Below are 12,345 nucleotides of genomic sequence, written 5' to 3' on the forward strand. Positions count from 1 at the left end.
GGAAGGTGAACAGCTGGCAGTCGGGTACATATTAGTACCAAGGACAGAGACAGGAAATACAGATGAGGCCCTACAGAGGATATAGGGAATCAGGTAGAAAACCAAGAATCAGAACCTCAAGAGCAGTAATAAAAAATGAAATCAAATCATTAGGAAGTGGTGACACTAGAATGTTGCTAATGGAATGTTAGCCTTTATTACAAAGGAAATTGAATACAAGAGCAAGGAAATACTCTTGCATTTGTACAGAGCCCTGGTGAGACCACACCTGGAGTACTGTGTACAGTTTTGGTCTCCAGGGTTAAGGAAGGACATCCTGGCTGTAGAGGAAGTGCAGCGTAGATTCATGAGGTTAATTCCTGGGACGTCTGGACTGTCTTACGCAGAAAGGTTAGAGAGACTGGGCTTGTACACGCTGGAATTAAGGAGATTGAGAGGGGATCTGATTGAAACATATAAGATTATTAAGGGATTGGACAAGATAGAGGCAGGAAATATGTTCCAGATGCTGGGAGAGTCCGGTACCAGAGGGCATGGTTTGAGAATAAGGGGTAGGTCATTTAGGACAGAGTTAAGGAAAAACTTCTTCCCCCAGAGAGTTGTGGGGGTCTGGAATGCACTGCCTCGGAATGTAGTGGAGGCCAATTCTCTGGATGCTTTCAAGAAGGAGCTAGATAGGTATCTTATGGATAGGGGAATCAAGGGATATGGGGACAAGGCAGGAACAGGGTATTAATTGTAATTGATCAGCCATGATCTCAAAATGGCGGTGCAGGCTCAAAGGGCCGAATGGTCTACTTCTGCACCTATTGTCTATTGACACAAGGATGGAAGGTGTTGAATCATTGTGGGTAGAGCCTGATGGGAGTTATATACAGACCTCCAAACAGTAGTTAGGATGCAGTCTACAAATTACAATAGGAGATAGAAAATGCAGGCCAAAAGGGCAATAGTCATGGGGGATTTCAATATGCAGATAGATAGGGAAAATCAGGTTGATGCTGGATTCCAGGACAGGGAGTTTTTAAAATGCCTATGAGATGGCTTTTTAGAACAGCTCATGGTTGAGCCCACTAGGGGATCAGGTATCCTGGATTGGGTATTGTGCAATGAACCAGAATTGATTAGAGAGCTTAAGGTAAAAGAACCCTTAGGGGAAAATGATCATATGACCAAATTCACCCTGAATTTAGAGAAGCTAAAGCCAGATAGATGTATCAGTATTACAGTACAGTAGAGGCATGATAATTAGCCAGAAATGACTGGAAAAGAACACTGGCAGGGATGACAGCAGAACAGCAATGGCTGGAATTTCTGAAGTAATTTGGAAGGCACAGGATATATACACCCCAAAGAGGTAGTAGTAGTCCAAAGGCAAAATAACACAACCGTGGCTAACAAGAGAAACCAACATAAAGCCAAAGAGAGTGCATATAATAGAACAAATATTTGAGGGAAGATAGAGGATTGGGAATCTTTTAAAAACAGGCAACTATAAAAGTCATTATGGTAAAGATGGAATATGAAAGTAAGCTAGCCAATAATATTAGAGGATACCAAAAGTTTCTTCAGTTAAATAAAGTTATGAGTGAGAGTGGATACTAGACTCCTGGAAAACGACGCTGAAGTAGTAGTAATGGGGGACAAGGAAATGGTGGACAAACTGAATAAGTATTTTGCATCAGTCTTCACTGTGGAAGACTAGAACAGTATGATGGAAGCTCCAGATGTCAGGGGTCATGAAGTATATAAAATTACATTACTAGAGAGAAGGTTCTTGGAAACTGGAAGGTCTGAGGGTAGATACGTCAATAGGACCAGATGCATTGTTGTGGAAGAGGTAGCTGAAGAATTTTGGAGGCATTAGTAATGATCTTTCAAGAAACACTAGATTCTGGAATAGTTCTGGAGGGCGGGAAAATTGCAAATGTCACTCCACTCTTCAAGAGAGAGAGGCAGAAGAAAGGAAATTATGGAATCAGAATCAGGTTTATTATCACTGGCATCTGCAGATTTTCTCGTTTGTTATCACTGGCATTTGTTTGAAAGTTGTTAACTTAGCAGGAGTACAATGCAAAGCATAATATAGAAAGAAAAAATAAAGTAAATCAATTAGTGTGTGTGTATATATATATATATATATATATATATATAAAAAACAAAAATTAAAAACAGTACAAAGTCAGTAATATATAAAAAAGTGAGGTAGCGTTCATAGATTCAATGTCCATTTAGGAATCGGATGGCAAAGTGGAAGAAGTCGCTCCTGAATTGCTGAGTGTGCACCTACAGGCTTTGTACAGGTACACTCCTTCCTGACTGTCACAATGAGAAGAGGGCATGTCCTTGGGATGTGGATCCTTAATCATGGACGTAGCCTTTCTGAGACATCGGTCCTTGATGTCTTGGGTACTACAGAAGCTAGTACCAAGAAGGAGCTGACTAATTTTATGATTTTCTGCAGCTTCTTTTGGCCCTGCGCAGTAGTGACCTACACCACTCCCTCCCATACCAGACAGTAATGCAGCCTCTCAAAATGCCCCCCACAGTACATCTGTATAAGTTTTGAGTGCTTTAATTGACAAATCAAATCTCAGGCTCCTCCGGAAATATAGCTGCATTGATATGTTGGGACCAGGTGAGATCCTCAGATCTTGACAACCAGGAACCTGAAATCGCTCACACTCTCCACTTCTGATCCCTCTGTGAGGATTGGTTCATTTCCCTCATCTTACCCTTCCTGCTCCACGATCAGCTCTTTCTTATTACTGACATTGAGTGCAAAGTTGTTGTGCGACACCAACTAGTTGGTACATCTCGGTCTTGTACACCCTCAACTACATCTGAGATTGTACCAACAATGGCTGTAACATCAGCAAATTCATAGATTGCATTTGAGCTACAACTAGCCACAGTCACGGATACAGAGTAGAACAATGGGCCAAGCACACACCTGAGGTGCTTCAGTGCTGATAGTCAGCAAAGAGGAGATACAGTCACCAATCCACACAGATTGTTGTCTTTCAGTTAGGAAGTCAAGGATCCAATTGCAGAGGGAGATACAGAGACCCAGGCTCTGGGTTCTGTAACTTATCAATCAGGATTGTGGAAATGGTGGTGTTAAACAGTGAGCAAACAGCATCCTGACATAGGTGATGGTCTGACCTCAGTGGCTGGGAAGATGTTGCAGTCAATTGTTAAAGATGTGATTTTGGGATATTTGGAGGCACATGATAAAATAGGCTGTAGTCAGCATGGCTTCCTCCAGGGAAAATCTTACCTGATAAATCTGTCGGAATTCTTTGAAGCAGGATAGACAAAGGAGAATCAGTTGATGTGCATTTGGATTTTCAAAAGGCCTTTTACAAGGTGCCACATGAGACTGACTAAGCCCATGGTATTACAGGGAAGATTCTAGCACAGATAAAGCAGTAGCTAACTGGCATGAGGCAAAGAGTGAGGAGAAAGGAAGCCTTTGCTGGTTGGTTACCAGTGACTAGTGGTGTTCCACAGGGGTCCTTGTTGGGACCGAATTGATGGCTTTGTTGCAAAGTTTGCAGATAGGTGGAGGGACTGATAATTGAGGAAATGAGGAGGCTACAGAAGGACTTGGACTTGCAAAGAAGTGGCAGATGGAACAGTATCATAAAGTGTATGGTCATGCATTTTGGAAGAAGAAATGAAAGGGTTGATTATTTTCTAAATGGAGAGAAAATAAAAAGCTGAGATGCAACGGGATTTAGAAGTGCTTATGCAGGATTTCCTAAAGGTTAATTTGCAGGTCGAGTCGGTGATGTGGAAGGTAAATGCAATGTTAACATTCATTTCAAGAGGACTAGAATATAAAAGCAAGGATGTAACACTGAGATTTTACAAAGCACGGGTGAGGCCTCACTTGGAGTATTGAGAGCAGTTTTGGACCCCTTAACTTAGAATGGATGTTTTGGAACTGGACAGGGTTTAAGGGAGGTTCATGAAAATCAACAGCTTCTCATATGAAGTGTTTAATGGCTCTGGAATTCACTGGAATTCAGAATATGTGGTGACCTTATTGAAACCTACCGAATGGTGAAAGACCTTGATAGAGTGGATGTAAAGATTATGCTTCCTGTGGTGGGAAGGAAAAGAGGGGTGTCCTTTTAGAGCAGAGATGAGGAGGAATTTCTTTAGCCAGAGTGGTGAATCTGTGGAACTCATTGCCACAGACAGCTGTGGAGCCCAAGTCTTTATGTATATTTAAGACAGAGGATGATGGATTCTTGATTGGTCAGGGCATGAAGGGATACAGAGAGAAGGCAGCAGAGGAAAATTGGATTAGCCATGATGAAATGGTGGAGCAGGATCGATGGGCCAAATGGCCTAATTCTGCTCCTATATCTTATGGCAATCTCTGGATTGTTGCTTATGCCACGCAGTGAGTGTAAGAACATAGAAATCTACAGCACATTACAGGCCCTTCAGCCCACAATGTTGTGCTGAACACGTAGCCTACTCTAGAAACTGCGTAGAATTTCCCTGCTGCATAGCCCTCCTTTTTCTAAGTTCCATGTACCTATCTAAGAGCCACTTAAAAGACCCTATTGTATCCGCCTCAACCACCATCACTGGCGGTGCATTCCACTGTGTGAAAAGCTGACATCTCCCCCCACCCCCGCAACCCCATACCTACTTCCAAGCACCTTAAAACTATGCCCCCTCATGTTAGCCACTTCAGCCCTGGGAAGAAGCCTCTGGCTACCCACAGGATCATTATTTTACAATAATCAGGTCACCTCTCATCTTCTGCCACTCCAAAGAGAAAAGGCAAAGTTCTCTCAACCTATTCTCATAAGGCATGCTCTGCAATCCAGGCAACATCCTTGCAAGTCTCCTTTGCACTCTCGATAGTAACCACGTCCTTCCTGTAGCGAGATGACCAGAACTGAACACAAGGTCTGACCAAGTGGAGGCTGACCAAGGTCTTATTTAGCTGTAACATTACCTCATGGTTCTTGAATTCAACCCCACGGTTGATGAAGGCCATCACACCATATGCCTTAACACTGTCAACCTGCACGGCAGCTTTGAGTGTCCTATAAATACGACCCCAAAATCTCTCAGATTCTCCACGTTGCCAAGAGTCTTACCATTATTGTGTTGTCTTCAAATTTGACCTACCAAACTGACCCACTTCACACTTATCTGGGCTGAAGTTCAAATGCCACTTCTCAGCCCAGTTCTGCATCTTATCAATGTCAAATTGCTTTTTATTATCATTTCAACCATAAACTGCTGGTATAGTACACAGTAAAAACTCCAGGACCATGGTGCCACATGAAACAACACAAAACTCCACTAGACTGTGAGACAACTCAAAGCTACACTAGACTACGTAAAACAACATAAAAACTGCACTAGACTACAGACCTGCACAGAACTACATAAAGTGCACAAAACAGTGCAGGGCAGCACGATAATTAATTAATAAACAAGACAATAGGCACAGTCGAAGACAAATTTCAATATAATAATAAATGATGTAGATGTCAGTCTAGACTCTGAGTATTGAGGAGTCTGATGGCTTGAGGGAAGAAACTGTTACAGTCTGGTCTTGAGAGCCCAAATGCTTTGGTACCTTTTGCCAGATGGCAGGAGGGAGAAGAGTTTGTGTGGGGGGTGCGTGGGGTCGTTCACAATACTGTTAGCTTTGCAGGTGCAGCACGTGGTGTAAATGTAATGGCGGGAAGAGAGACCCCGATGATCTCAGCTGACCTCACTATACGCTGTAAGGTTTTGTGATCCGAGAAGGTGCAGTTCCTGAACCAGGCAGTGATGCAGCTGCTCATGATGCTCTCGATACATCCTCTGTAGAATGTGGTAAGGATGGGGGGTGGGAGATGGACTTTTCTCAGCCTTCGCAGAAAGTAGAGGCACTGCTGGGCTTTCTTGGCTATGGATCTGGGGTTGAGGGACCAGGTGAACACCAAGAAACTTGGTGCTCCTAACGATCTCAACGAAGGAGTCATCAATGTTCAGCGGACAGTGGTCACTCTGTGCCCTCTTTTGTTTTGCCTCCTCTTTTGTTTTGTTCACATTCAGGTACAGGTTGTTGGCTCTGCACCAGTCTGTTTGCCACTGCACCTCCTCTCTGTATGCTGACTTGTCGTTCTTGCTGATGAGACCCACCATGGTCGTGTCATTGGCAAACTTGATGTGATTCAAGCTGTGTATTGCTGCACAGTCATGGGTCAACAGAGTGAACAGCAGTGGACTGAGCACACAGCCCTGGGGGCCCCTGTGTTCAGTGTGATGGCGTTAGAGATGTTGCTCCTGATCCGGACTGACTGAGGTCTCCCAGTCAGGAAGTCTAGGATCCAGTTGCAGAGGTGTTCAGGCCCAGCAGTTTCAGCTTTCCAGTCAGGTGCTGAGGAATGATTGTGTCGAATGCTAAGCTGAATTCTATGAAGAGCATTCGAACGTACTTTTTTTTTTTGTCCAGGTGGGTGAGGGCCAGGTGGAGGGTGGTGGCGATGGTGCCGTGTATTGAGTGGTTGGGATGATACACGAACTGCAGGGTCCAGTGAGGAGGGGTAGCACAGTCTTGATGTGCCTCATGACAAGCCTCTCGAAGCACTTCATGATGGATATGAGTGCAATGGGACGGTAGTCGTTGAGGCAGGACACTGTAGACTTCTTCGGCATGGGGACGATGGTGGCGGCTTTGAAGCATGTTGGAACGACAGCACTGGTCAGGGAGATGTTGAAGATGTTAGTGAGAACATCTGCCAGCTGATCTGCACACCCTCTGAGCACTCTGCCAGGAATTTTGTCTGGTCCAGCAGCCTTCCGTGGGTTGACCCTGCATAGAGTTTTCCTCACATCGGCCACGGTAAGACACAGCACCTGGTCATTGGGAGGAAGAGCAGTCTTCCTCACCACCACTTCATTTTTCACCTCAAAACGAGCTGAGAAGATGTTCAATGCATCTGGGAGGGAGGCATCACCAGCACAGGCAGGTGATGCCGGCCCGAAACGTCGACAGTGCTTCTCCTTGTAGATGCTGCCTGGCCTGCTGTGTTCCACCAGCTTTTTGTGTGTGATGTTGTCCTGTAATTGGTGAAGTCCTGAATGCCCTTCCACATGCGCCGCGTGTCACCACTGTCCTGGAAGTGGTTGTGGATTCGCTGGGCGTGTGCACGCTTTGGTTCTGATGGCCCGGGACAGTTTGGTCCACGCTATTGTTGGGCTGCCTTGTCACCTGCTCTGAAGGCAGAGTCTTCACATGCACCTCCACAGTCATCCATGGTTTCTGGTTAGAGTGTGTAGTGATGGTCTTGGACACAGTGATGTCATCAATGCACTTGCTGATGTAGCTAGTCACTGATGCTGTGTACTCCTCTAAGTTGGTAGAATCGCCATTCATTGCAATAACTTCTGACAACCCTCCAGACTATCCACAACATCCCTAACTTTTGTGTCAGCAGCAAACTTATTTACCTTCTACTTCCTCACCCAGGTCATTTCCAAAAAAATCACAAAGAGGAAAGGTCCTAGAACAGATCACCACTGGTCACCATCCTCAATGCACAGAATATGGACCATCTACAACCACTTTTTGCCTTCTGCGGGCAATTCAATTCTGGATCCACAAAGCAAGGTCTCTTTGAATCCCATGCCTCCTTACTTTCTGAATTAGCCTTGCACGGGGAACCTTATCAAATTGCTGAAATCCATATACACTACATTCACTGTATTTTGTTACATCCTCAAAGAATTCAATTAGGCTCATACAGCAGGACCTGCCCTTGACAAAGCCATGCTGACTATCTCCAATCAGATTATGTCTCATAAATTGCTCATAAATCCTGCCCCTCAGGATCTTCTCCAACAATTACCTACCACTGAAGTAAGACTCACTGGTCTACAATTTCCTAGGTTATCTCTACTCGCTTTCTTGGGCAAGCGAACAACATTTGCAACTTTCCAATCTTCTGGTACTTCTCCCGTCCCTAGTGATGATGCAAAGATAATCGCCAGAAACTCAGCAATCTTGTCCCTCGCTTCCCATGGTAGCCTGCAGTATATCTTGTCCAGTCCCAGTGACTTATGTCTGTTATCTAACTTAATACCTTTCAAAAGCCAAAGCACATCCTTTCTTAATGGCTCAGGCGTTTCAGTCCACTGTAAGTTATCCCCACAATTGCCAAGGTCCTTTTCACTGATGAATACTGAAAAAAGTATTAAGTACCTCCACTACTTCCTCTGACTCCATGCGCGTTTCCACTATCGCTCCTATTCTCACATGGCTCATCCTCTTGCCTTTCACATACTTGTAGAATGACTTGCAGAATTAAGAAAAACCACTCACCAAGGTCTTCTTATGGCCCCTTCTAGCTCTCACTTCATTCTTGAGCTCCTTCCTGGCACCCGTGTAGTTTCTTAGAGCTCTAACAGTATCTGGATTATTGAACCTTTCATAAGTATTTCTTTTATTAACTAGATTGCTACATCCTTTGTGTGGTAACTTCTACTTTACAAAAAGACCACTCGACAACTTGATGGCCAAAAGAGCATCTTTACCTGGGACGGCAAATGATATTTACAATACAGAGGCTTCCAGGTACCTCATGCGGCACGGGTAGAGGAAATATATACAATGCATACTGGGAGTAAAAAGAGCAGAAGTAAAGCCAAACCCGGATCCCGCCTCTTGCTACAAACAGTTTCCCGAATAGTATTAATTTACTTTTAATAATACTCACATTACAACACTTCTCCCCCTTCAAAATCCAACATTCCCCAAATATAGAAGAACTGGGAAATAAAAACAGTGGTATCATTAGCAACAGGTTACCAATACAAAAAACACCTAAAAACATAGCAAATTCAACATTCAATCTAACAACAAAAGAAACTACCCAATCAAAGACTCAGTCTGTCAGAAAGTTTGCGAGGGCACTGCGATCTGCGCACTACCCCCGGTGACCCAGCAGGCACAACTGGTGAGGATATTTTGGGTGGATCTAATGTTGGGAACACGAGAGGGGTCTGCGTGTCCGCGTGAGAATGTCCATCCTCTTCAGGGGATTCTGCCCCTCTCTGCCAGTGTCTCTCCCTCTAGCAAAGTCACTGGCGGACATGCTTTCCTGGTATGCATGAATGGTCATTGCTCCTTAACCGTTTTGGACTACTGGGATTTTCATGCACAGTTTACAGAAAATTGTGCAAAAAATCCAGTGAGCAGCAGTTCTGTTAATAAATGCCTTGTTAACGAGAGGTCAGAGAAGAATGGCCAGACTGGTTCAAGCCGAAGTTGACAGTGACTCAAATAAACACGTTACAACAGTCGGGTGCAGAACAGTATCTCGAAACAAACACGTCAAACCTTGAAATGGATGGGATACAGCAGAAGCCCACACCGGACCACATTCCTGTACCTAATGAATGTAAAGTGAAAAAATATTGAAGCATCTCTAATTAATGGCCTAATTCTGCTCCCATGTCTGATGGTCTTGTTGTTAATTGGTCTCTGTAAATTAATTCTAGGTAGAATCAGATGGGAGTGCAGGAGGACTGATGTGAATGTGGGAGGAATTGGAAGCAGCTTTAACATACATATTTTGGCAGTCAGGATGAAGGGCCTGGCTCTGTAATCTCTCTGACTATGACAATAATGTAAACTCAATTAACTTGCAAGCCTTTAATTGCATCTTTCAGCTTTCCTTGGTCACCAGCACATCTGGACCCCACACGGCTGGACAAACTGAAGGGTAAAGCAGGTGTTAGCTTAGACAAAAACTTGAGTTTGCCTTTAAGCAAGGCATACAGGATTGAAAGAGGCCCATACCATGGCAAAATATACAATTACTAAAGAAATTGTAAGCAGTTTGGGACATATAGTGAAGTAATAAATCTTTGTGACAGTTTAGTTGTAAGCTGATACAATCAGCCTGGGTGGGGATTCTCTTCTTTCTCCTCCCCAATGAATACCCACTGCAGAACATGACAAATATGCCATCCAGTAGTCAGCTAGTCTTCAATTAGACAATGCAGCACAAGCTATTTTAACCGTGAATTGACTAAAAATTTCAGTACTTCAGACAGTGAATTCTTTCAAGTTTGATGTGGCACAAAGAAATTTCAATTTTTCTGCACATTGGTAAACATGAAGTAACTTTGTAAACTTAGTCTCAAGGATCAAAGCACATGCGATACAATTTTTAGCAAAGAAAGCTTTTTTGAGCAAAGAAGCCATGCTGGAATTTTTAAATGGACTAAAGCTACAGTATAATTCATGTCAGTTGGCAAAAGTTTAAAGATGAGCTTTCTTTGTCACAAGTACATTGAAACTGTGAAATGTGACATTTGTGTCAATGACCAGAGTCCAAGGATGTGCTAGGGACAGACTACAGGCATTACAGTGCTTCTGGCACCAATAAAGCATGCCTATACTAACCCTAACCCATATGCTGGACTGGGGGAGACCGGAAAACCCATGTGTTCACAGAGAGAACGTACAGACAGCAGTGGAAATTGAAACCAGATTGGTGGCTCTGTAAAGCATTATAGTGCTACCCTTGAGTTCTGATCACATGACTCAAAGTGTGAGTGAACTGTTGCAGTGATGTGGGTTGGAACAAGAATTTCAGCTATGAAGATGAAGAAAGAATAGCAAGGCTCAGTTTACTTCCTTTGGAGCCAAGGATATGGAGAGATTTGATAAAAACATAGTTAAAGGTACAATAACACAATGTAAAATATAGCTGGAAGATGCAAATTACTGCCTGAATGGGTGGAGGCAGAAATGCAAAATATTTAAGCACTGTGTTGTCTATATGACAGTTATTTAGTTTATAATATTTTCGCTTAGTAATTCATTTGTTAGTATTTTCTAGTTAGAATTAGAAGTGTTTAAAGTATATTCATTGCCTGTAAAATATATCGGCATACGATGACGTCACATCCGGTTTCGCCGCGTCTTGTGGGAAAATACCGGTTTGGGATCAACACGAGGGTGGGGGCTCACCACGAGGCAGACCCGAGCAGAAGTTGTTTTGCAGGCATTAGAAATCACAGTGAGAGCAATGCTGTAAGTTAATAGATAATCGATATATTGAAATAAGATGTTAACGCCTATCCTGTTATAAGTAACGACGGTCGATAATGTTTGTTTTCGTTAGTTAAAGAGTTGCGGATAGTTTGCTTTGAAGTGTATTTAAAGTAGTCAATGGTGTAGGTAAACTCTGCCTGTATACTACACCTTAGTGTAATGTAGTTATAGTCACTTTTACAAGTATTTACAATGGAAATGTGATATTAAGAAAGGAACAAATACTGTATCAATCTTGTATTGTTTTTATCAACAGTTTTCACCATATGTTAATGTGAAGAGTGAACAGTAAATGGTTAATCTTACTGCGACCTGGTTTTCATTGACTGTGGTTTATCTCGGCGTTTAATTCGGCGTTTCCATTACACCCGAACGAGAACGCTACAAGCACCATGAGGTCAACTTGCATCTCTATAGATCTCTGGCTAGATCACACTTAGAATACTGTGTTCAGTTCTGGTCATCTTATTATGAGGAGGTAGAAGCTTTAGAGAGCTGCAGAGAATTACCAGGATGCTGTTTGGATTAGAGACCATGTCTTGTAATGTTGAGCGAGCTAGGATTTTTCTTAGGGTTAAACTCTTAGGTAGGCACATAGATGAAAGAAGAATGGGGGAGGAGGAACTATGTGGGAGGGAAGGCTTAGATCGGGGGTCGGCAACCCGCGGCTCCGGAGCCACATGTGGCTCTTTTACGTCTGTGCTGCGGCTCCCTGTTGCTTTGGGAAATAATTGGTCAGTATTTAATTAAAATGTATTTTATGTTGGTTTGTTAGTTTTTGAAATGTAATTCTAAATTTGAAGATTATGGTGATCTTGTACAATCTAAATAAGACGTTGTGGCGACCCATTTCCTGACACATCCGAACCGGCTCACAATTAGCCAGCGTTCAGGCTAAGGGAGATAGCCTACGGGGGTTTGTGAGTACGTGTCTTTTGCAGCATCCGCGCCCATGGGGGGCGGGTTGAGGGAGGCTTAAAAGCAAGGCTGTTTAGTTCGAATAAAGCTATCTTTGACTGCAGTTTACTGACTGCGTGTAGCACACCGCTACAACGTGTTTTTATCGCTGGCTGTCCAGAGGGGAGGTGCTGAAACGCTTTGTCGCGTGTCTGGAAGAAATGAAAACTTTCCTGGGCAGCAAAGGGCTCACCTTTCCTGAGCTGGAACAGCCAGAGTGGCTGGAAAAGCTACACTTCATGGTAGACATGACAGCGCACCTGAACACGCTCAACACAGCTCTTCAGGGGAAAGGACAC

The 12,345-nt window shown here is 43.5% G+C and overlaps 1 protein-coding gene across 4 annotated transcripts in view; it reads right to left on the reverse strand.

Annotated features, from left to right (window-relative positions):
• LOC132397071 (RNA-binding protein FXR1-like) overlaps positions 1–12,345 on the reverse strand; it is a 190,519-nt gene that overhangs the window by 118,791 nt on the left and 59,383 nt on the right. For 2 of the 4 annotated variants that reach the window (XM_059975329.1, XM_059975328.1), the window contains exon 2: positions 8,742–8,793. The exons of the other annotated variants lie outside the window; for them this stretch is intronic. In XM_059975329.1, the coding sequence (XP_059831312.1) occupies positions 8,742–8,793 (52 nt within the window). The remainder of the gene's footprint in view (positions 1–8,741; positions 8,794–12,345) is intronic. 4 annotated transcript variants of the gene reach the window in all.

The sequence above is a fragment of the Hypanus sabinus genome, chromosome 7 (assembly GCF_030144855.1).
Source record: "Hypanus sabinus isolate sHypSab1 chromosome 7, sHypSab1.hap1, whole genome shotgun sequence".
Taxonomy (NCBI): Eukaryota; Metazoa; Chordata; class Chondrichthyes; order Myliobatiformes; family Dasyatidae; genus Hypanus; species Hypanus sabinus.